The sequence below is a fragment of the Hyaena hyaena genome, unplaced genomic scaffold, assembly GCF_003009895.1.
Source record: "Hyaena hyaena isolate Hyena2069 unplaced genomic scaffold, ASM300989v1 scaffold_689, whole genome shotgun sequence".
Lineage (NCBI taxonomy): Eukaryota > Metazoa > Chordata > Mammalia > Carnivora > Hyaenidae > Hyaena > Hyaena hyaena.
Window position 1 is genome coordinate 660907 of NW_024081322.1, and position 27003 is coordinate 687909.

Here is a 27003-nt window from a genome sequence, read left to right on the forward strand (position 1 = left end):
AGTTGAAAGAGGCTGCTTTTGGTCTTGCTTATCCCTTCAAGAGAAAAAACGTCAATCTTACCTCTGGGTGAAGAGACCAAGCAGTTTTTTCTCTCTTGCCACAATCTACACCAGCAAAGGGCAGTGGTGTGATGATGACTACACTTTGGTAGTGTCTATGTCCTCGTGACCCAACTGCTACAGAACAGCTCAGCTAAACTGATCTGCTGCTATCAGTCTACACAGTGGCACAAACAGGTCTCTGCTGATCACAGTGCTTTGTACGCAGATGGTGGCTGATCAGTTTGTATAGAAGTTATGGTCCATAACAGCCTTCCCCTTCAGCATGGAGACATGCCTTATCCAAAATGCCTTTGTGAAAAGTTCACCATTTCACTGTGCAAAGCTCATTGTGTATGAGTTGAAAAGACAAGGAAGCTTAACCCTAACATGTTAGCTAAAAATGACCTAATTTTCATAAAATTCATTAAAGAGGTAAAATAAACAATTACATTAAGAAATCACCAAATAGATCTATGTAACTTGTTAATGAGAAAAAATGGTAGATGAATTCAAATGAATAATTCAAAGTGGCCCCTCACCAGTAAGAAACTGAAATGATCTCAAAAATCAAACAAGATCTCAAATAATGGCAACCAGGCATCTGATATTCTTTAAAGGCTACATGAATGGCATCCATACCTAGCCACTAACCTCCCCCAAATCTGCCATATACCATAAATGAAGTTGAAATAGGAGGCAAGTCTTTGTAAGACAGGACCTAAAAACAATAGCTCAGGGGTCACTCAAATGATACCACATTCATAACATTACTGGAAGTTAAAAAAACACATTGACAAGAAAGGAAAAGCATAAGCCCACAAATACACGTAACTGCTTAAAAGACATTAAGTAATAAAATGTCCACTGATTTAGTTCATCTGAATAAAATGTGGACATTTTTCATAAGCTATATTTAGTTTGTTTTATCTTGTTTCATAACTAATTGTTCAGTAAGTAGACAACTCTGACAACATTGTTTAACTTGTTTCAGATCCTCTCAGATAGACTTAAGTAGTAAAAACTTACTACTTATCATCAAAAATAAAATATTTAGGAATAAATTTAATGAAGATATTATGACCTGTACACTAAAAATTACAAAAAGAGTACTTAACCACGCAAAGGGAAATAATAGAAGATTTAAATAAATTATGAAATATACCATGTTGGATAGTTCAATCTTATTGAGAGTAAATCTTCCCAAAATGATCTTTAGATTCAGTGCAAATCCAACCAAATCTTACCAAACTTTGGACACTGACAAGCTGATTTTAAAATTTATATGAAGAGGCAAAGACACAGAAGAATGAAAACAATTTTAATAAAGAACAAAATTGGAGATTTATGCTGTATGATTTCAAAGGCTACTATAAATCTACACAATTAAAGACAATATGGTATTTATTGGTATAAGAACTGATGTAGATCAACAGAACAGAAGAGAGATTCCAGACACAGACCTTTTTAGTGGATAAAATCCAATTTTTAAAAACACTCTTCTAAATAGGTGAACTAACATTTTACCTAAAAAGATACATGAACAGCCAATAAGCTGCATAATAATATATATTATATAATAATAATGCATAATAAAGCCACAGTGAGATTATCACCACATATCTGCTAGAAAGGCTAAAATTAAAAAGACTAACAATACCAAGGGTTGGGGAAGATATAAAGCAACGAGAATTCTCATAACCTGTTGGGAATGCAAAATGTTACAGCTATTATACACAACAGTATGGCAGTTATTTATACAATTAAACATACATGTACCATATAACCCAGCAAATTCACCCCTAGGTATTCAAAAAGTAATAAAAATATACGTCCAGGCAAAAAGATGTTCATGAATGTTGATAGAAGCTGAAAACTTGAAGTAACCCAAACCATCGTTTTCAAATTATGGTGTTTTTTAAAAAATTTTTTTAATGTTTTATCTCTGAGAGAGAGAGAGAGAGAGGCAGCATGAGCAGAGGAGGGTCAGAGAGAGAGGGAGACACAGAATTGGAAGTAGGCTCTAGGCTCTGAGCTAGCTGTCAGCACAGAGCCCGACGCAGAGTTCGAACCCACAAACCGTGAGATCATGACCTGAGCCGAAGTTGGATGCTTAGCCAACTGAGCCACCCAGGTGCCCCATTTTCAAATTATGTTTTGCAAAAGATTAAAACTACTTCGTTTACAGAGCTCAACAGAATTTATGAAATCTGGCAACCACTTAAAATGAGAATTGGTTACATGTTGAATGGTTTGCTTAAAAGAGGCCACGAGAGGGCGTGCCTTGGTGGCTCAGTCAGTTATGTGTCCGACTTCGGCTCAGGAAATGATCTCACGGTTTGTGGATTCGAACCCCGTGACCCACTCTGTGCTGACAGCTCAGAGCCTGGAGCCTGTCTTCAGAGTCTGGGTCTCCCTCTCTCTCTCTGACCCTCCCCTGTTTACGCTCGCTCGCTTGCTCGCTCACTCTCTCTCTCTCTCTCTCTCAAAATAAATACATTTTAAAAATTTAAAAAAAAAAAAAGGCCATGAGATAATTCTGCATGAAAATGGGCAGCAAACCAAAATGTTAGTTGTCAAAGCCTGTCCCTATATCCTTCTGACCTTATAAGGATCTCATTTTTGTTTATGTATTCTCCCTATTTACCTACCTTTCACCCTACACTACCCCATCTCCAAAGCGTTTCAGGGGACTCAATGCCCAGGTTCTCTTTACATCTCCTGTAGCTCCCCCTGTCTGTCAAAGCATGTACCACAACAGGCTTAATAACAAATGTATTCAACTCTGATATCCACCCGCTTCATTCCCTCCAGATATGGTTACAGCTGGCAAAGGCATCACACTACCAGACATGCAAGTTCCAAGCACTGGAATCATCTTTTACTCCATCTTTTCCCTTGTCTGTAATTTCGGTCCCTATATGCCATCAATTAGTCCTTCTAAATTACACTGACACATGACCCATCTTCTTCTATTTCCCTGAAAATACTAGTCAGGCCCTTAACTTTGACACAGCAAGGCTACTGAGATAGGATTCCTGTCTTGGTTTCAACTTTGCCAAATCTTCCATGATCTTCTCATCCTACTGATCTTAAAACTTCAGTGGCTACACATCAGTTTCATAGTCATTAGCCCGGCCTCTCAGTTCACATCCAACTGACCACTTGCTTGTAAACTTAGAAAACAAGAGCACAAGGTCCAATCCATATTGTAGTGAGTGAAAATCTCTATAGAGGCCTGGGCCTCAGGATTTTACTCATTCTAAGCCAGGTGAATCTACTAACTAGCCCACGTTAGAAACCTCTGCTTTGGTCAGTTACCTTTCATAATCTTGCCCTATGTTATCTTCTAACCATCTTCATTGCCAAACATGAGGACTCTAATCCAGTGTCTACTTATTGGCCCACAAGCACATTCTTAGATAAAGTAAAATCCATACTTCTCAGGTGGGAGTAGTTATCAGCCAGTTCTTCTCTACTATTTTTGAAGAACTATAATTACTTGATACTCCGACATAGATAATCAATGAAAAATTCCTCTGCTTTAGTCACAGGGATGTTTCCATACACAAAATTAACTGTATGTAAGTGTTTTTTAAAGTTCACTTAATAGATGTCAATCATACAATTTTTTAAAAAAGGTCACTTAAATGGGATAATGATTCTAAAACCTAGAAGACCCTAATCACAGTTAAGTCTTCATTCTGTATTTCCAAAATTACGTCAGTTAAAAATCAAGATCAGGTGACAACGGGATAAACTGAAATGGTGTCAAAATTCTGAGTAACAAGGAATTATTATTTTTGACTATATAGACAATCATGGCAGCAGACCTCTACAATATATATATAGAGAGAGAGATAAAGAACATATATAGGTATAGACATAGATATATTGTGTATTATATATGATTTAGAATGATGAAAATTAAATACTCTTAGTTTTTCTACTTGTAAAACTAAAGTGTAAATACTTAATGATGGTTTTCTAAATTCATCTTAATAAAGCAAAAAATAACAAAAATAAAACATAGGAGAGTGTTTGACAGATTTTGACCACTGCCTCAATATTTTAAATCATCTGAAAATGTTTAAATTAGGAAATAAACATTAATAAAGATGATAAACTAAACAGTTTTATAGCTCTACAACATAAAGATATCAATAAAAGACAAAGTAAAAATAGTCCTGAAATATATGACTCAAAAAATTCAGATAACCAAATAACTATGAAAATACACTTACTTAATGTTTATAGAGATCTATAACACATAAATGTGAAATACTAGAAATTATATTTTATATTTCATTCAAAAAACACATATCCTCTATAAAGACACAGATATGTGACAAAATAAGAAACAGCTAAGGAATTTTTTTTTTAATTTTGAACTTATAGTTTAATATTCTCATCACTAATATTAAAGATAGTTTTTAAGTACACATTACATTCATTTAAATTCTAATATAAAGATAGTACACAAAATAAAATGAAATAATAGCTTAAGGTGTATTTCTTAATTCTTGAAGTGCTTTTAAGCAATTTTCAGTACATTAAAAAAATCAACTGGGGTAATAATAGAATAAATAATAGAATAAAGTCAGTTTCCATAACTCAAATATATGATTTTGTATTCCTTTATGTATATATATATACATACACACACACGCATATATAATTCAACTTAGAGTTAAATAAAATAAAGGGACCCTGAACTACGATTAACTGGAAATTATTATTTTAATAAAGATATTCCAATTTCACCATGTATGATTTGCTTCGTACCGCAATCTTTCTCTTACTAATAACATTCTTACTCTTATTTTCTGTTGGTCTTCCCAACAGTCAAAGTATGCTATTTAAAAAAAAAATTTTTTTTTTTAGGGGCACCTAGGTGGCTCGGTCAGTTAAGCACCTGACTCTTGATTTTGGTTCAGAAGTTGACACTCCTGTGTCAGAGTCTGCTTGGGATTCTCTGTCCCCTCTCTCTGCCCCCTTTCTTGCTCCCATGCACATGCACGATCTCTCTCTCTCAAAAATAAATAAGCATTTTTAAAAATACAAATATGGTTGATACATATTTTAAGACACTGAATTGATACCGGTGAAATGATAATTCACACATCCCTCCAAACCAAGCCTCCCCCAAAGCAACTGTGGTACAAACATGGGGTGTGAGTTCCATTACACTCAGCAGCAGATAGGCAAATCTAGATTTTTACAGAGAAAAATATAGTATTTCATTGACACACACATCAGGCTTTAAAACCTTTATGAAATATTATAATTGCTTTTGCAAGAGAGACCCAAACATCACTAAAAAGGAATTCTAAGGTAAACTCACACTCATTTTACACCAAGGATCACAAATGACAAATTCCTTGACTGAAGATTTCAAGAGTCCTTATCATTAAGGCTACTTACTTTAAGTAAGTACTTTAAGACACTACTTACTTTAAGACACTACCAATGCCAGTTTTCCAAGGACTATAAAAGCCTGCGCTTATATGTGCAGCGTATCTGTGAAGTTGTAGTTATGGCAACCAAATTCCCAACTTGATCCAGCAACTGAACTCCCTCTCTAGAGAGGTGTTTTGCTCTGTGCATCAGGTATCCCATCAGAATATGATCTAAACGGGGTAAGGTTGATCTAAAAGCTGCTCAAAATCATGTTAGCTTTCCAGGATGAAGACATTTCATGCTGAAGCAGAAAGTACAACTAATAGCTGAAGGGGGAACAGTTTAATATATTCCACTGGTTCTTTTACGCATCTTACTCTATCTATTCTGTCAATTTAGAGATCCCCCTTATTTCAAATTTAATGCAGGATATATTTAGATCAACTGCAACTAAACTCTCGTTTCAATATTATCAACTGTAGTCAAACCAAGCTCACATTTGTTTCATAATTTTATCTGCCTTACTTGTAACTCTTTCCCAACATTGCCTTAAAATTTTTAATATATATTTTTACCTTACCTGTGTGTGTCAGGGGAATAGCTGGACTCAGGTCAACTTTAGATACAACAAGTAGAAATTATAGATGATGTAAGACCTGAAGCAGTGTGGGTAAGCTGGTGAAGAGTATGATCCTAGGGCTGAGGGGAAGAATGATCTAACAAAGAAAGATAATGAGCAAACTAAGAGGGGAAACTGAAGACCAAGCGCAATAGAGAGTATTGATTGTCTATGCCAACATCGATTCTCCTCCTTCTTCTTAGAAGGATATTTAGAGATGCCTGGGTGGTTCAGTGTTGCTTCAGCTCAGGTCATGGTCTCACAGTTCATGAGTTCAAGTCCCATATCAGGCTCTATGCTTGTTTTTTTTTTTTTTAAAGTAATAAATTTTTATATTATTATTTTTAGCAGGCTCATTACATCACAGAATAAAAGGCTATTTTTCTTAGGCTCCTGGGCAACCTGAAGTGGTCATGTAAGTACCTCTAGATAATGTAATATAAAAAGAAACACTGCTTGAAGAAATCTGATTGGGAGAAAGTTAACTTTTTTGTTCTCCTGCCTTTCCTCCTGCTGCAGACAACAGCCACCTTGTGGTCTGACCTGATGCTTAAAGTGGAAGCGATGTGCACACACAAGTGGAAAGAAGGGTGAAAGCCTGTAACTTTTTCAAACTGTGGAGCCACCATACCATTAAGGACCATCTACCATTAGGGTTCTTTTATGTGACCAAAAAAATTGGGCCCTGCTGTGTTTATGCAATTGTTTTATGAAACCAAATACAAATACAGTAAGCAAAGCGATATCCAACAAGATGCCATTTGCCGTTCTGCTCCTTCTTCTGCACTCCCACACACACTGACCAGGACCAAGTTCTCACAAGTGTTCCCAGACTCCTTCCTTTCATCATGTCACAGCTGCATTCTTTTCCTAACCAGACTTTCAATAAATCATAGGTTACTGAAAAGTTATTTCTAAAAGGGAGTATGTTGGGGTGCTGGGTGGTTCAGTTGCTTAAGCATCTGACTTCGGCTCAGGTCATGATCTCATAGTTTGAGCCCCGCGTCGGGCTCTGTGCTGACAGCTCAAAGCCTGGAGCCTGCTTCAGATTCTGTGTTTCCTTTTCTCTCTCCCTCCTCTGCTCATCCTCTGTCTCTCTCCCTCTCAAAAATAAATAAACATTAAAAAAAAAAAGTTAAGGCAATATGTTAGCGTATATCATTAAACTTTTTTAAAGTGATTTTTTTTAAAGGGCAAGTTTAAAATACAATACTGGGGGCACCTGGGTGGCTCAATTGGTTGAGCATCTGACTTCGGCTCAGGCCATGATCTTGCAGTTCATGAGTTCAAACCCTGCATCACACTCTGCACTCTGCTGACAGCTGAGAGCCGGGAGGCTGCTTCAAATTCTGTGTCTCCCTCACTCTCGCTCCCTCTCTCCTCCTCCCACACTCATGTTCTGTCTCTGTCTCTCAAAAATAAGCATTTAAAAATTAAAAAAAAAATTCCCATAATGATGAAATTTCTCTTTCACCAGCTCTTATCTTCCCATTTTCCACCAAGCAACTCCACCAGTTCACTGAGACTGGTTCCCTCAGGTCACCTACGACATCCTAGCTGCTAAATCCTAAGGCAATGTCTCTATTTTCACCTTATCGAATCCCCTTGCATCACTGGACAAACTGACCCCACAATTCCTTCTCAAAACACTTTTTATCTCTTGGCTTTGGAGACACACCGGATCTCTGCATTTCAACACCATATTCTAGGCAGGCACACAGAGGCAACTCAGTAACACTGGCAGAATGAATGAGATAGGAGGGAACGCATATATAACCGCAGATGAGCAATTTAGGACAGAGGTCGATAGGACTCACTAATACTAATTAAGCATCAAGTTGAGGACGCTTAAAAGGGCATAACTAATAGCCCAGGGTACTCTTTGGTGCTAGAAATCAGTTCTAGTCATTATGCTCATTGCTTTTGAGAACACTTTTGGTAAACAATTCTCCTAAGATATTAAGTTGTCAGGACACCATCCCTCGTAGTGATTAATTTTAACAGAAATTTTTAAAGAAAAATATACTTATTTACTATTGATAACAATTTGTTTCACTTAAAAATTACTTAATCTATGAAGCAGAATGCTTTTGCAATCTCAATAAAAATATGTCAGTTTTTAGAACATTGTTGTTGGATTAGGTGTAGGCAAAATAACTGTGGAAGACGGAAAGGAAACAGTTGAGTCCAGTAAGACTGATTCACACACACTCACATTTATGTATATGTGTGTATGTTTTAACCCAATTATATATGGAAGTATACACATCTTTTTTATATGTATAGATCAAATTGAGCATTTTTAAATTAAAACAGGAGTATGTTCCCATGATTCTATGCCTAACTGCCCATCTCCATTAACTGGTCAACCACAAGCCCCAATCATTTGCTTCTGCAAAATAATGTGGTAACGGGTTGTACAAGACAGGGTCTGAAATAAGTGGTTCTTATTGGCCCTTACTAATTCTTCAATCATCCACTAACTTTACATTATTCCAAATATGAATTAAACAAAATCTTATGGTTTCTCTTAGGAGAAAGGAAAGAAAGAAAAGAAGGGAAAGAATCAATTTTTTCTTTTAAAGAAATAAACAACTTTTAGTAACGCTGGCTATGTAGAAAACTTCTAAAAAAATCTATGTATCATATCATTTAATCCAATTATAAGTTACTAATATCTCCCCATGATAGAAAGGAAGATATGTTAGAGCAATACATTACCTTAAAAACCGAATGAGAGCAGCTTTAAAATGACTTTTACATTTTTTTTTTAATTTTATTTTTCCCATTCCTTCTTCTGTGACTACAATCTCACTTCCATGCTTAATCTATGCTATCATTATTGTGATTTGGCCAATAACTGAAGGTAAATCTTACCTCTAATGTACAATTTCCAGAGCTCTGATCTTCACCCTATCTTCATGGCATCTGGATATACACTTATTGTCCAATAAAGTTACACTTCCATAACATGATTTGTCAGTGAGTTATTCTTTTTCTTTCTTTTCTTTCTTTCTTCCTTCCTTCCTTCCTTCTTCCTTCCCTTCCCTTCCTTTCCCCCCCCCCCCCTTCCTTTTCTTTCTTTCTTTTGTGAAAGAGAAAGAGAACATGCCAGGGAGGGCTACGAGAAGGGAGAGAGATCATTTTTTTTAATGTTTATTTATTTTTGAAAGAGAGACAGAGTGCAAGCAAGGGAGGGGCAGACAAAGAGGGAGACACAGAATCTGAAGCAGGACCCAGGCTCTGAGCTGTCAGCACAGAGCCTGACGCAGGGCTCAAACCCACGAACCATGAGATCATGACCTGAGCCGAAGTCGGATGCCCAACTGACTGAGCCACCCAGGTGCCCCAGGAGAGAGATAATCTTAAGCAGGCTCCATGCAGGGCTTGATCTCATGACCCTGAGATCATGACCTGAGCTGAAAACAAGAGTGAGAGGCTTAAACAACTGAGCCACCCAGGGATCCTATCAGTGAGTTATTTTTTTAAAGCCATATTCCATCTCCAGTAAGGCATCTTATAACACATTTGTACTTTTTCAAGGATATGATTTTCTAATCCTATACAACTTTTTACATGAAATAAGGAACAGTTAGTTGTGTTATCCGTCTTACTGCATAAATACAGAATCACTCTTCCATTGTTTCACCTTCTTCCATTACTGGGGAAAAAAAAACCTAGCAAGTTTCAGAACAATCGATTAACTTATCATGTAGCACTGGCAAGCAGAAAGTAGGCCTGTGATTTTTAAACTCAAGTAGCTCATTGTTTGTCATGTGAATCATAATGAGAATAGTATTTCAGCCTCTCAGAACTGATTAGTTAAATGTCTTGTTTCCCCACTTATCCTCATTATAGCTGCCAGCTCTAATTTAAAATGTGATTATTGAGAGTACCATAGCATAATTTTAATTTTTAAATTGTGGATATATTTGGTATCAACGAGAGAGAAGCACTACTTGTAAACGGACACAGCCAACAAATAAATGGTGTGTGCACTTCCCCTAACCTCTTGCCAATGTTACTTGGTGTCTAACTTACCAACAATCCTAGCCGTTCCAACCAACTTAAACAGCTTTGTAAACTAGACTTCCCATTAATGCCACCATCACCAATGCTTTCGCAACTAGTTCGCTCCCTAAAGTGCATGTCTGTTCTAGATAAATGGTCCTATTCTTGTGATTCCACTCAAGCTATTCCTTATGTATGAACTGCCCCTCCTTCCATCTTATTTCTGTGCCATCACTCATGCTCTTTCGTATGTCCAGACTTCCTTTCCAACCACTGTCCAACAATCGAAATCATAAACCTAACTTAAAATTCACTTCCTTAAGAGCTAGTCTTCATTATCACATACATTAAAACACCATTAATTTTGGAAGGTCTTTTGCATTTTGTGTGGTTTTTGCTATATCAATTTACACTGTATTATTTAATGATACCTAGGCCATTTTTTCATACTTCATATAGAAGTGCCTCATCTCCCCAACCAGACATTAAATGATGTAACAGGGGGCACCTGGGTGGCTCAGTTGGTTAAGTGTCTGACTTTGGTTCAGGTCATGATCTCACAGTCTGTAGGTTCAAGCGCTGTGTCAGGCTCTGTGCTAATAGCTCAGAGCCTGGAGCCTACTTCAGATTCTGTGTCTCCCTCTCTCTCTGCCCCTCCCCTGCTCACTCTCTGTCTCAGTCTCTCAAAGTAAAATAAAGACGTAAAAATTAAAAAAAAAAAATGATGTAACAGCAGGGAGTCAACCATTTTGCTTCCTCTGCATATTCGAGAACTTACTACAGAGACCATACAGTAGGATTTGATGCAAGTTTCAACTACTATTTGAAATGACATGGCAATATATCTCAAAATTTATACTCTACCAAACCTATTTTAGAATGAGACAGAATGACCCATAAATATGAAAGGGGCCTAAGAACTAATCCTAAATTTTTATGGCAGTTCAATGTTCAGCAGTTTCCACGGACAGTGCTTTGTCAGCATGACACTTACGGAATACAGATTACTTGTCCCACTAAGTCGGCTGCCTGACCACCTGGGAGCTAGGCCCTAACATCCGTGCTCTGGAAGCTTCCTGCCCTCTGTATAGATAGGTCTTTGTCCCCAATTCCTCTGGCTCCCATCTTTGATTTCAACCCATTTCTTGGCATCTTTGAAGTTTTGAGGATATGGCTAGCCCGGGCTTATCTTTTCCTTCAAACTCACAGCCCCTACTACACTGATATGAAGAGGTTTGTTTACTAATTGCTCTGTATATAAAAAATATAAAAAGTTTTTAACTATCAGAGCAATAAAAATATTATTTATGTTTAAATGTGGCATGCACGATCATTTCTACTAAAAGGCCCTTCCTTGGAGGCTTCTATGATAAAGTTGACTCTATTGAGAAAACCAGGTTCAACATTTTAATGAAGTGATTTTTTTTTCCAGGACTACAATCTACATAAACTCAAAGAAAGAGTCTGTATAGCAATAATGTTTAAATATCTAGCATTCTGGTTTTTTGCAAATAAATGTAAAATGACTGACAACTTAGTAGAAAAAGATTCTAGCTCTATGAGTCAATATACAATGTAGGTAAACTGTCTTCTTCTCTAACAAACAATCCAAACAGTAAGTGAAAGTTTAGAAGCACAGCTTAAGTCTATCTTTAATATCTAAAATCCTCAACATTTCAAAGAAGCCAGCAGCCAAAAAATAACATCTTAATCCAAGTTATTAAATTGTGAATTTACTACAAAATAGGTTTCGGCATTCACAGGATGGGACAATTTTAAAAGTGGGAAAAATTTAAGTATGTAACAATTTCTATTGAAGTTCCATAAATAACACTGATTTAGAACACATTAGTTCAATGAACATTATTAATATCTTCCTTCCTATTATGTAGCATAAACAAAAGTACATTAAGAAAACCACTTCTAAACCTACAACTTTAGATAAGACGGTTTTCATCTATTGCTTTCCAGCTCCACTGTTGTTGCAAATGATGCCTTTGAAAAAATTAGGGGGCAAGAACTCCTTCTTCAAAATATTTCACCACTCCTTGCTTATCGCGATATATTACTGTGGTTAAAACAGCACATCACTGAGTTGTGCAGTACACAACCTGCACAACTCAGTGACTACCACTGCTCTGCTTACAGGACTGGAAAAACACATCCAGTTCACACTGTTTCTATCTTCACCCATGACAAATGCCCCCTCTGACATTTTTCTAAACGAGAATGACAATAACAATAACCTTTGTTGCATTCCTAAATTACCTTTGCCCACCACCTTTCTGATCAAAGAAACTGAATTTATTTTTATATAAGACTAAGAAAAACATTGCTATAAATTGTACATTGCTTCAACACTACAAATTTTACTCCAATAAGAGTTTAGCCCTATCTTAGGGCAACATTGTATGTAACAACATCATAAATGACATTACAGCCACTTGTACAAATACCAGTGTTTCAAAACTCGATATATTTCTAATAGATTTACAATAAAACTCATAAAAACATCCATATCACTTAAATTGCTTGGAACAGAAAAGAGCGAGTAAGCCATCACTGATAGTCTCAAAGGAATTAATAGACTCCATAAATGTTATAACTCTTATCAAGGAAAATGATTCATGTTTCAACAACATAAAGGCATGCAACCCAAAGAACATTCATCTAAAAAGAAAACAAAAAAAATATTTTTTAAGAACTATAAAGTGCTGACCTCAATGTCAACTGAGTAATTCAATAAAACAAATGAAATCTAGAAGCCGAATGGCAGATTTTTTGCAATGTATATCATCCTTCTCACTTGATGATAATCAGGTGTCAAAGCAATTTCATGAGAATTAGTTAAAAATATAAAAATGCACTTCAAAGTATTTTGACTCAAAACTAACTGCTTGGGGTGAATTAGCTGTCAAAATGAGTTTAAACTTTCAAGATAAAGATCAGGTTACTAATTATATACACCAATAAACAACTTCCAGACTACCATGATAAAAATATGATAAATGTAGAGAATCATCTGTTTTATAAAACTAGTTGTTTTATAAACCAGAGTGTTACTAACACCTCAACCATACTATTCTTTAATCAAACCTCAGTATTTTATGGAGAAAGAAATATATATGAATCTCTAATGTCAACCTTCAGCACCAGTAAGGACTCCTTCCTATTAAAACAGTATGAACACTATTCCTAAGGCAACATCACCAAAGGAAACAAACAACTTAGACAGAGCCAATGTCACAGGTGCAGCGTGAAGAAATAGTCTATATATAGTACTAGATTGTCATTCAGACTGAAACACCATTCCTTCCTTCATCCCATTAAAGTACTGGCTTGCAAGAATTTGACATCCAGCCAGGGAAAGAGTAACTTATGTCATCTTTTAAAATAATTAGGCATTGAGTCCAATGTGTTCATAAAATAGGTCTGAACTACGAGTCCTCTTGCTTCTAGAACAGGAGTTTTCTGAACATTAGGTTCCCTTTCCAGAAGTTAGAACAAGCTGTTACTTGACTAGTTAATGACGGCTGGTTCTCAAAAAAGACCATCACAGCCTCCTTCACTGTTCTAGGACCTCAGTCTGCAGACTTGGTTTACATAACAGACCTTGCATCAGTGGAATAATGAAGTCACTAACCTCTGTCCTCTTTTAAGATGCATACATTTCAAATCATAGTCATTAAAGCAATATTTATAATGAAAAGTTATCAAAAATGCACCCTTCCAATCATTAACTAAACTGTGGAAAGCTCATATAACTGAACAATAGGCATTAAGATGCATAAAGAGCAAGCCTTTTAAAGAGTTTTTAATATTACAAGGCAACACTTCTATGTACACATATTGTTTAATTGAAATAAACAATATTACATTGTTTATTAAGTATGCTCTTCAGTATGTGGAACACAGACATGTAAGACTGACTGGAAGACACTGGAGTACTACAGAATTATTACCTTGCATGAGATTATAAGTGATTTTTTTCCATCTCTTTACCTTTGCTAATTTATACAGTAATTATTACTACTTTTGATATTAAAATTATATATAATTTGAAAATATACCAATGCTTAAATATTGTTCGGCTATGCCTTCATCAACATTCATAAACAGAGTTAGCACCTCCAAAAAGAGACCAAAGAATAGGTCCTGTATTTGAAGGAGAAGAGTGTTAATCAATTCTCCATTCCTCTGGGAAACAAAATTCCTAAAACTACAGGAGTTGGTTCATCAGGTCACTCCCAGCTTCCTAGGCAGAATTCCAAGAGGTACAAACACCCCCCACATTATACTGCCAGTTTCCTCAGTCATGAAATGCAGATAATAATTATACCTACCTCCAAGGGCAGTTGCAATATTAAATGACTATACACACACAAATACACACACACGCAATATTTAAAATGGTGACCTGGTAAATGGAAAGCACTATCAAAGCCTTAGCTATTTTTCCTTCATCACTTTATTGCTGCTACCGCCACCACCAACGCTATTATCATTACTATAACTATTGCTACTATAAGAACCACAAATAAGCAGGCAATAGAGCCTCTCTCCCTCATGGGGCTATTTTCCAAAGAGAATAATGCCTGCCAGTCTGATCTGGGAGGAGCAGAAGGGCAAAGAGGCATGGGAATTGCACCAGAGACTGTTTTTCATTAGATGCAATGCGCCTCTGGCACTCTTTCACTACCTCCAAAGGCCATCCCAGTGCCTTCTATTACCACACCCAGGCGTGTATAAATTACCTCTCCTTGTCTCACTGGCTCTGACATTTTATAAAATGTTTGTTCATATTTTTAAAATAGATGCTTAACTTGTCCCTGACCCATTCAGAATTATTCATCAAGAATGCACTTTAATATTTTCATGAGTTAAGTTATAGGAGGCCATGTGGGGAACAGTCAATATGCTTAAATAAATATTGTCAATTTAAATATTTATTTAATAAATTTAAATAAAGATATTTAGTCAGTTAAAATTTTTAAAACTTTGGTCAAAATAAAAAATATTTAATTGTGAAAAAGTAAACAATTGGAGTAAGAAATAACTAGTAAAACGTAGTGGCTGACACCCTCAGTCAGGGAACTTGAACATATGTGTGTAGCAGATGAGCCCTAACCCTCCTTGGCCACAGCCGATTAGAACTAGGTGCATATCTGCCCCAAACCCAGCCAATCAGGCTGTAGCCTGAAGAATCCAATGACAAGACACAGGCACCACAGTCAAATGACAGAAACATTAGGAACATAAGCTCACAAGTCAATAGTCAGCACATATAAACCAAAATCACAGAAAGAAAAACATTAACAGCCTTATAGAACAGGAAGCTAGTCCACAGACAAATGCAAGAATGAGAGACCATATGGTCCTGGGAAGCAGAAAAGTCAGCAAGAGTTCCTGGCTTTCTATTTCTAGTTCCAGGAGGTCTCAATGAACTTTCTTTGCTTGTCTTTAGATGTTTATGAGACTGTCTGTTACTAGAGACAGATTTTATTCCCAAAGAACAAATGTGCCCTAAACTAGTCTGATGTGTTCCTATAACAAACAGACATGTCACCAACAGTCTTTTGTTCTTTCCTTTGGTTAAAGAGATTATAACAGTGTTTAAACATAAAGTAGTCCTTTCTTAAAAATCAATGCCCCAAGGTAGTTTCTTGCTTTGTGTTAGCAGAAGGGGAAACAACAACAGAAGAATTCTGCAAAGGAACTCAATTCTACAAAAAGATTTTAAGCTTCATGGAAAATTCATTACAGAATGTCTGTACAATACCTGCTCCTTGGAAGAAACATGGATTCCTTAATGAACACGGAACCAGAGAGAAGTATATACCAGCAGGTCCCAATATCATCAGGACTGAAAAGAAAAAGTAACAAAATCAGATAATTATCTGTGACAACAAAATTAAAACATATGTATCACAAAGTATAGTACCCATGTTTCTTTTAGAATCATGAACAATGAAACAGCATAAAACACATATATAAAAATACCATTATTTGACTATTGGAGTCAGTTTTTAAATTACTTTTTATCCCCGGGGTGCCTGGGTGGCTCAGTCGGCTGAGCGTTCGATTCTTGACTTCAGCTCAGGTCATGATCTCATAGTTCATGAGTTCAAGCCCCATAGCGGGTTCTATACTCACAATACAGAGCCTGCTTGGGATTCTCTCTCTTCCTCTCTCTCTACTCCATCCTCACACTTTCTGTCTCTTTCTCTTTCCAGCTCTCTCCCTCTCCTTCTCTCTCTCAAAATAAATAAATAAACTTGAAAAAAAAGCTTCTAAAAAATTATTTTGGTCCCTCAAATAAACTAAAGATATTTATCATTATATTTAAATGTTTTAAATGTTCCTTAGACATATTACACCTAGCATCCTAAGTTTTTTTATGTTTTGATGTTTTTGAACTGAAAATACTTTCCCTTGCTTCATAAAACCAAATGTAAAGAAGTAAACAGTGAAACTCCGTTTTCCCAACCTTTTCCCATCTACTAAGGTCCCACGTTTTTCTACCACACTTGTTAGATATTCCTTCAGAATTTCTTTCTGTGCATGCACAGAGGAACAGACATCTATTCTTACTCTCTCCACAGTCTTTTTTCCTTTGTACGGAAAGATAGCATCCTCTATAGTGTTCTTTCCTTTGCGGTTACTCTGAGATCTCTGCATGGGAAGCCAGCTTTATTACAGATGTGTCCTATTTGCCTTAACCAACTGCTAGTGACAGTCATTTCTGTTGTTTTTCACCATTTGCAATTATTTAAAAGTAAATAAAACTGCTATAAGTAACCTTGTGCATACGGTGTTGACTATAATCAGTCACTAGAAGTGCAACAATTGGGTCAAAGCGTACGCACACTGTCATTTTGATAAACGTCAAACTGTCTTCCACAGGCACTCAGTAACTTATTTGCCTACAGACTCCCACACAGCCTTACTACTACAGTTTGTTATTTAACAAATGCTCCGCAATTTTAGGATAAGGCCTTATTCTAGGTGCTTAGAATAGTTTGGGAAACTTCAACAACAATGACGAAAAGGCCCCATCACTCGTGGAGTTTATATTCTGGTGGGACGATACAGATAATAAACAATAAAAATAATAAATAGGTAAATTATGAATCAGTGCTCTGGGGAGAGAAATTAGTATAGGTTAAGGAAAATGGGGGGTGGGCAAGGTAAGTGTCACTGAGAGGTGCACATTTGAGTAAAGGAAGGAGCTGACAGCCAGCTGAGTTTCTAAGGGACCAGCCTTCCAGGCAAAGGGCAGGGAGGATCCAGAGTTAGTGCAGAGGCTGATGTGGCCTAGTAAGGAGGACAGGATGGTGTGGCTGAGGCACGGTGGGGGAGGGATAAGCCACAGGGGGGCACGAGGAATTCTACCATTGAGGCTTTTTATCAATCTTTTCGGTCTTTGTCAGTCTGCTTGATGAAAACGTTACCTCAGTGTGATTTTTTTTTCATTTCTTTTTCTTAGTATTGTTACAAGAGCATCTTTTTTCTTATTTTCAGGAGTCCTATCTTTTTCTGTGTAATCAGTTTACTACTTTTAACCAATTTTCTATTAAGTTGTGGAACTTTTTCTAATCTAGAAGCACTTTATAAAAATTGTGTTTCGGGGCACCTGGGTGGCTCAGTTAGTTAAGGATCTGACTCTTGATTTCAGCTCAGGTCATGATCTCATGGTCATGAGACTGAGCCCCACACATCAGATTCCGTGCTGGGCATGGCGTCTGCTTAAGATTCTCCTTTCTCCCACACCCTCTGCCTCTTCCCTGAATGCACATACTCACTCTTGTGCTCTCTTCTGCCTATATATATAAGTTTATACATATATGCGCCAAGGGTTGAAATTATGAGCTAATGGCAAAAGCTGAATCTTGGAATAAACTTAACTGGGCATTTCTAAATAACCTAAATCTTAATGTCACCAGTAATGGGTAAAAAAGAGAATCCTAGAGATTAAAAAGGAACACCTGGGGCGCCTGGGTGGCTTAGTCAGTTAAGTGTCTGACTTCCACTCAGGTCATGATTTCACGGTTCATGGGTTCGAGCCCTGCACTGGGCTCTGTGCTGACAGCTAGCTCAGAGCCTGGAGCCTGTCTTCGGATTCTATGTCTCCCCCTCTCTCTGATCTTCTCCTGCTCATGCTGTCTCTCTCTCTCTGACTCTCAAAAATAAATTTAAAAAAATAAAATAAAGTAAAATAAAATAAAATGGAACACAAAACTCAAAACAAAGTAGTACTTTGCAAGTCTCTCTGATCAGCCAAAATGGACACTTAGAAAAGACCTAAATTTTTTTTAGACTGAACTAAGAACTATAACGGACAACCGATTTGACGCCAACACAGCCCATTCTGCAATCAACAAAATGAAAGCCACAAAGCCCATGTGTATGACAAGGTACTCTGAAAGCCGCCTATGTTTTATTTCATCAACAAGGAAAAAAATTTTAAAAACAAAATTTAAACAGACCATTACAAAATGATCAGTTCACTCCCAGTATAATTAGATAGAAGGACTCTGAAGTAATCAAAAAGGAATGATGTCCTTTAGGACTAAACCCAAATGGCAAGTGCAGACTCGGGAGTAACGGGGAAGAGGCAGGTGTGTGATCTGGTGCCGTCCTTTCCCCACCGCATTTCCTTCTATTCCTCAACACAAACCCACTACCGCTGACAGGCTGCTTTGCAGTCTGTCCCTTCCTACCTCTGTCCAAGATATTTGCCTTTCTCCATCTCCAATCACATTGCACCTCAAAGGAACAGCTCAGACCCTTTCTTTATTAAAATCTTCTCACTCACTGTTTCCCAAATTCCAAAATATTTTTCCCATTTAATTCCATTCTATTTTATATTTTTCTCTATTGAACTCTTAGTCCTGAAGTATCTAGGGATCTTCCTCCAACTGCATTCAATCTCCTTGTAGACAGAACTCTGTGCTGCACCAGGTGGAAAGTGGGCACCATTCTAGTTATCATTTGCTCAGGTAAATCAGATCATGCTTCTGCTTATAATCCATGGTCCCCTAACAACATAAAATCCAAACCCCTTGGCAAAGCACGTGAGGGAAGCAGTATGTGGCTATGCACAGGACAAAGGTTTGGGAACATATATTCTTTCCTACTAGCCATGTGATCCTGATGAACTTAAATTCTGAGATTCTAGTTCTTCTACTGTCAAATGGGCCATCACTACCTTTTTCACAATGTTACTTCGATTTAACAAAACAGTATATATGCAGTGCCTTGCATAATAGGTACATAAAAAATACTGCTTCTCTTCATTTCTTTTCCTCTCTCATGACCATTTCTAAAAGGGCCAATGTACAACTTTACTCTTTGCTCATCACCCCAAATGTCCTGTACTGCAAACTTCACCCTGTTCGGCCATGCTACACTTTTTTCCCACCAATGCCTCAGGGCCTTTGAACAAACCTGCTGTTCTAGTTTCTAAACAGTACCTTTTATCTAGTAAACTTATTACTCATCCTTTCAATTCCAGGCTAACTACCACTTCCTCCGAGAAATGTTTTAGTAGCTTCCAAATAAAGTGAGTCACTTTCCTCCTGAGTTCCCAGAGCATTTTGCACATGCTCACATTAAGCAGTTGCCACAGTCATAATATTTATTTTAGGAGTGTTCCCCATTAGCTTTTAAACTTCTCTAACTCACCAACACCCCCAATATATACACTATGCAATGCTTAACTGGAATCCAGCTATTTTATTAATTAATTAACAATTTAATAGACATCAACTCAGATATAGTATTTAAAGTGAAAGTCAAAGATGTGAATGTCAATTTACCAGTGATCAGAAAAATGAAACGAGGCTAAAAGAAGTTCCTTAGCAATATCCTGTCAGTCCACACGGGGGCGATGTCTCCACGTGAAAGAGCTGTGTGTGTTGCTCACATTCCTTATTTATAAAGCAGGAAGCTAATACAAGTGATCAAGTTGAAGTTGACAAGGGGGTTGAAAGAATCATTCATCACCATCAAAGGAAAACTGTTTAACTCAGCAAAGATGCCTATTAGAGAGCAAAAAAGCAACATGAAAAGGCTACTTTATTCAGTTGCTAAGACAATATGAAAACTTAAAGGAGTTTTGTGGAGCCCTATCAAGCAAAAGGGCTGCTTATGGGAATAAAGGAAAGCGAGGAGAGAGAAAGACTTGTAACAAAACAAGAGTGGCGGGACTGGGGGAAGCAGCTGTGGACAAAGGATACTTAGCTGGCGTCATATTCAGCTCAAAATAGATATCTAAGGTGGAGAGGGGTGGTGGCGACAAACAGTAACCGAAAACACGGTTAAACATGGTGCCCTCACAAAACCCAAACAATTTTGGACCAGAAATTAGTGCTTTCCAAGATGACCCTGACAAAACCTGGCATGAGGAGGGCTTTGGTAATTCAAGAAGGAATCCCTCCCACTTGAGCAGATCACATGCAACACGTCATTGTAAGAAGTCAGAAGTGACCCAGGGAAGTGAAGAAGCACCTCTACAGGGCTTTCTCCGGGCGACACAAACACGGGCATTAGAACACAAAGAAGCAAGGACACGGCACAGTCATGGTGAATAAGAATGGGTGATAGCAGCACCAGTGACATGTGTGCAAACAGTGGTAAGGAAGACCAGTCAGAGAAGAGGAGTGCACAGCAACCTCAGAGAAGTTACGTACCACTAAGACCCCACACATCAAACACCAATTTTGTGGATATTTTAGAGAGGATGTGATTCCATATTCAAATAACAAAGCCGCTGGCATCTGAGAGAAATGAAGGCAGGATTCTTAGCACTTTCATGTGGGCTACTGGCTCCTCATCAGGGGTAAAACACCAGAAAGGGAAATAAAATGAAGACTAACAAAAACTCCAAAAACTAAGCGGAAACAGCTAGCCAGGAATCCCAGAGAGCCAGCCACCAGTGATCCAAACTAGGAAAACACCTGTTTCTTTTTCTGTATCCACTATCTGAGCAGCAGCATCCAACCAGAGGATAAAACCAGAAATCAGAAAATCTTCCTATTCTCCTTCTCCACAGCCTATCGTCACATTCTTTTGGTGTCTCCCCATCCCCAGTCCCCAGGCCTCTCACTAGAAGCCCTCTGCTCAAGTGTGGGTCCTTATTTCTACTCACCTATACTGTCATTATACTCTTCTGATGGGCTTAGATTTGCACTCTCAAATATACAATTATGCCAAAAACCAACATGAAAATAACTTTGCGTATTTACAGCAAATTACCCTCTATCCTTTACAGGAGGCCAGCAGTTCGTTCACATCAGAGCCCCTTGGGACTACACGTTGTCCAACCTTCTTCTAACCATAATAACTACTGCTATTGAGCTAAAGAGGATTTCCTACGAACAAAGTGTTCCATGGCTTAAAAAAGCAGTTCTAACAATGGCAACCTCCCAACATGCAGATGGCTTTTTAGATACACAATAATTTCAAACTTTTTCACAAATACATTACATCATTTTGTTACTGGGTTTATCAAAAAGTTTAATCATTAGTTGTTTGTCTGTTTGTTTGTTTGGGTTTTTTTTTTTTTCTCCTCTGATGGGATTGTAAGCTAGCTATTAGCTCAAAGACCAAATATGTATTATTTGTATTATTTATTTTTGTATGGCCAATGGCACAAAGTAAGCTCACCAGATTAACTGATGCAACACAGCACTATAAGTGACCCTAAGAATATTAGGTCAAAAGAAAAGCAAACCCACACCATTTTTACTAAGGCATAAAATATAAAATCTATTTTAGAAAGAGTTCTACCAAGAGTTAAAGGTTTTAACATTTATATTTTTAACCTATAGAGAAGCAATATTTTATTATAAAAGTATGTACCTAATAATATTTAATTATACATAAATATATAGATTACCAAACCTATGAAATATAACACACTTTAAAAGTAGAGGGGAACTTTCTATTCTATTTCATAAAAGTTCTAAATTGTAAGTACATCACTCCACTTTTGTAAAAACTCTGAGGGGAAAGCACCATTTTAACATTAAGTTTCTCAGAAAATCTTTATTCTCCATTCATTAGCAACTCAATTACAGGGGCTTGGAACCATGAAAAGTAAAGTATCATCAGTAAGAACCCTGAAAACTGATGAAAATATTAAGGCTATTTCAGCTTCATTGGGGGGGAAATCAGTATTTTGAAAATATTGGGAATACAGTAGGCATCTATTTTCTAAAAATCAGATTTCATTTAACCAGCAGAATGAGCAATATAAAACTACTGAAGAACTAGTAAAACCCAAAATTATGTAGCCTCATTAATGGAACCATTCTTAAACTTGTAAAATTCATTTTTTTAAACGAAATGATGTCTTGGGAGACATTAAGTTATTCAAAACACTTTTTTTAATGAAAGAAAAAATGTCAATGCAGATTACATATTTATTACAATGCACCAATCAGTCATTCAGCTATACTGAGGGTGGAGGGATATATTTGAGGGTTCAAGAAACAATTTACCAAATTTAAAAGAGCAGCCAAATCTGAAAAAAATTGGCTCTGGAAAACTACCACTAACTCAGACTTAACAGGATGATATGAAAATCATTATATGAGAGTTCAGAGGTTTTGATTTGCTAAGTAGTTTCACAAAAATTTGATACAAAGAATCTAACACCTAACATGCTGTCAGCTCTTTTATTACAAAATTAGACCCACAATGAAGGTCTTTATCTGAGGGTCTTCCTTTGAAAACGGAGTATCTTCCTTTAAAATAAGGAATTTAAAATAAATTCAAAAAATAACAGAGAACAGACTAATGAAAAATTCTGTAGTAGGCACAGCAAATGTAAACCTGAAACAAAAACACAGTGCCTGCCCTGACAGAGTTTACCAACTAAGTACATTTTTGAAACGTTCTTACTCTTCCACCCACCACAAAAATAAAACATCTTAATGTAAAGACCGATAGTAAATAAGAAAGTATTATTGCTAAGAAACCCTACAGTGTTACCATGTGTATATAAAACAGTCTTCTCAAGCACATCTACATGTGGGTATATGTGTATATGCAAGTGTGTGTGTGTCTGAATTTTCATACTTGCCCACAGCACATGTGTTCCTCACAACATGCCAAGCTTGGTGGCTGAACATTCTTGTTCTACAGTCCTGTGCAAAGGCTAATTCTTTCAAAATATCATTTCTTCATGGAAATGAAAATTTTAGGTTTCATAATTTTCTCTATAAACACATACAAGTAGAGCAAAATTATGGACACACGGACAACAGGGATACTTAAAAACTATGACTATAATTTGCTGGGAAAGAAAAGAGATTTGAAGATCTTTCTTTCTTTCTTTAGGCACTAAAGCAATGTAGGTAGTACATGAGTAACATAAAACAAAATAAAAGCTGGGCCACATCTGGAAGGAAAAAGCAGTACAATAATTGGATATGGGCCAAAGAGTCAAAGGGGAAGTTTTTTTTAAACAATGTATTTTTGCTTACCAGTTTTTTTTAAGTGTTTGTTTATTTTGAGAGAGAGAGAGAGAGAGAGAGAGAGAGAGAGAGCGCCCACACATGTGGGGGAGGGACAGAGAGAAAGAAGGAGAGAGAATCCCAAGCAGGCTCTGCACTGTCAGCACAGAGCCCAACACGGAGCTCAATCCCATGAACCATGGGATCATGACCTAAGCTGAAATCAAGAGTCAGACACTTAACCAACTGAGCCATCCCAGCATCCCCAAAGGAGAGATTTCTTAAAGATAGAAGACACTGGCACACTTCGGGTCTGTAGGGAAGGGGCGGGAGGAGAGGCCGGCAGCACAGAGTGAACAGGAGTAACCACACTGTGCAGGAGAACAGACACACAGACACGTCTTTCCCCTGGAGGGATGGGGGAGACAAGAGGCACAGGCAGCCACAGATGAACTGGGTATTTGAGAACAGAAAGTAAAGCTTGAAGCAAAGTCCCTAGAGAAGGAGTGGGAAAGCATGAAGGGGACAGAGGTGGGCTGGTGGCCTTGCAGAGAAGTGACAATTCAGAATAGTTGACGTGGAAACGGGAAACCAAGTCAACAAATGAAAAGGCTGCTACAAGCAATGAGGGCTGCAGCTGAGGCTTGAAGTTCTAAATTGCACATTTACAGATTTAAATAAAAATACTTTAAAAGACTCAACAGGCCTCAATACAGCTTTTTGTTCATTTGTTTATGGAAGAATAATCTCCTTTCCTGCAATAAGGAGAGATAAATCCCTTAACAAAATGCTACACAAACTCTTCTGGAAACCAAAGCATTCAGGCAGATACATATGTGGAAAATGAGCACACAGATACCATTACACATATTCATCATGCGGGTGTGGGGGTACATGTGTCCCCTGTTAAAAAAAACAGTAATGGTTGAATTTCTGATCCAAAGGCTTTTAGCACTTCAAATATAACTAAAAATTAAACTGAAATCGTGAGGATGGCTGGCCACTAAGGAAAAATTAAAGCTGAAAGGACATATTGCTTATCTCACGTCTTGTTAAATTCTTCACCCAAAAATATCTCTAAAGTCCCTCCAGTTAGGAATTTATATTCTCCAACTTCATATTCCTAAGTGAGCAAAAGACCCAGCATACAGTAGGTAACATGTGAAAGGAGGGCTGATAGTCTCATCCACTGTATTAAGTTCAACTACTTTTATCTGTCTAGTACAAACATTGAATTATAAGTGGCCAATTCTAAATTTTTAAAAATTCAATTTTATCAGAACCACAAGTCTCCCACTAATCTTGATAAATCTTAAAATGGAATTTTTGTCGTAGAATTGGTTTATGCTAAAACAGGAACATTGTGACAGTTAGACATCACAACCATAATTCCTTCAAACAAAAGTTTAAAGCAGCTAAAAAACTAGGACACTAAAATATAAGTTATCAAAACACTGACAATGATAACGATAGTAGCAATTAGCGTTTTATGCACTTATTGTGTATGAAATGCTCTACATATTTTACACATAGTACTGATATTATCCTCACACCAACACTACAGGGTAGATACTATTACTGTTTACATTTTATAGATGAGAAAAATGAGGTACAGAGTTGGATCAAAAGAGTATTCCATTTACCTAGTGAATATGTTGAAGCCATAGACTTAGAAATTACCAGTGCACAAACATAATAAGGAAAAAAAAATACTAATCTCTTGATCATAAAACCAAACTCTGGAAGTCATTGGTATTCTGACAAGAGTATTAATACTTCAAGCACAAGGGAGAACAAGAGCAGACAAGTCATGTTCCTCATGAGTTAATAACAACAGGTCCCAAAAAGAGGGACAGTATTATTAAATTATCACAGATTTATATACACTACATATATAAGTGTTCTCTCATTTTCAAAACTGCATTTACACAGATTGGTAACAGCAGGAGTGTCTATTCAAGGATTACAGAAGAAAATGCTCCAATTACCCTTCATCACAAGATTGGCCAATTACTGGGAATCTGATTAAGTGATCTACAATTAGTCTCTGAATTTCTGGTTTTATGAAATCATGATCTTCTGAATATCCAGACTTTTCATTGCTCACTAACACTGTCACCTAATTCTAACTTGTCAAAAATGAGCAATTGCTACAATCAACTTTATATACAAACTCTAGCCTAACTGCAATCAATTTAGGATTATCTAAGACATGGCCTTGAATTATTAGCAAGCACAGCTCACATTCACTGTCTAAACAGACTTAGAAAAAACCTCAGGTATATTTAAAGACACTGTAACCTTCAGTTTAAATGGACTGTAAGAAAGAACTGTTAGGGACCGAGGATAATGTGGGTTTCACCACCTGGGGAAGCCAGCAACACAGAGAGTTGATGTGCTCATACGACCTCGAGCGCAAGAAAGGTCATTGTTTTTATGGCGCCATGTCTTATGATGGCATAGAAAAGGCCAGAAAAACCTGGGGAGTGGTGTAACAACTAACACGTCAGAATCACAACGTCCAGGCTCAATTCAGATCCCACTTTCCTCAAAGAGACCTTAGCAAGTTCTTTAGCCTCTGGAAGCCTCAGTCCCTTCATGTGTAAAACTGGGGTGATGATAATAGCTAACCCACAAGTAGGCTGTAAGGGATAAGTATATTCATACATATAAAGCATTTATTAGAGTATGTGGGGCATAGAAAGTACTTGTTAAATGTTTGCTATGACCTCATCATCAATGCTACCAAAACCATGTTTTAAAGGAGGAAGATAACTTAATAGAAAGTTGGGCACTTAACTGCCACCAGAACTTCTTCAATAAATGTTAATGCTATCACCAGAGGTTTCCAACCCCAACATCTGTACATCCATTCCACTGAAACTTCTAATTGTTCCTAAAAGAAACAAATATTCTAAGATACTTATATCTTGATTTCTTCAAGAATAAATATGGTAAAGGCTTTTCCTCTTGCTAAGTTTTCTCATTAGCAAATATATCTGGTTACTATTCTCCTACATTTGATGTACATTCTTTTAAGCTCTAGACTGGATATTTACAATCACCTGTTACACAGCCCCTCGATGTCATAGTTTCATAAGTTACAACCTAAGAAGCATCCTAGGTCAGATCCACCTGCATCTTCTTCTAAACTCCATCCCTGACTGCCCCATTCTTTGAGTTGGCCTCAGTTCAAGTATCATCCCTTCATATATTTCAACTGTCTTCTCACTAATCTCCCTGCCCAGCCACTCAATCTAATCTATCTTTGTATTTTCAGGTATCATCTTTGAGGGGAAGAATGGGGAGGCATTTGGTCACATCATTTTGCTGCTTGAAAACTGGCAACCTAGCTACAGATTAAAAGAGACTTAAGAGTGGGGCATCTGTGTGGCTCAGTCAGTTGAGCATCCAGCTTCGGCTCTGGTCATGATCTCACAGGTTGTGAGTTCAAGCCCCACGTTGGGCTCTGTG

At 37.2% G+C, this 27003-nt stretch overlaps 1 protein-coding gene across 6 annotated transcripts in view; it reads right to left on the minus strand.

Annotated features, from left to right (window-relative positions):
- RAPGEF2 (Rap guanine nucleotide exchange factor 2) overlaps positions 1-27003 on the minus strand; it is a 246596-nt gene that overhangs the window by 132667 nt on the left and 86926 nt on the right. For all 6 annotated transcript variants that reach the window (XM_039217432.1, XM_039217428.1, XM_039217429.1 and 3 more), the window contains exon 4: positions 15849-15932. In XM_039217432.1, coding sequence (XP_039073363.1) covers positions 15849-15932 — 84 coding nt within the window. The remainder of the gene's footprint in view (positions 1-15848; positions 15933-27003) is intronic.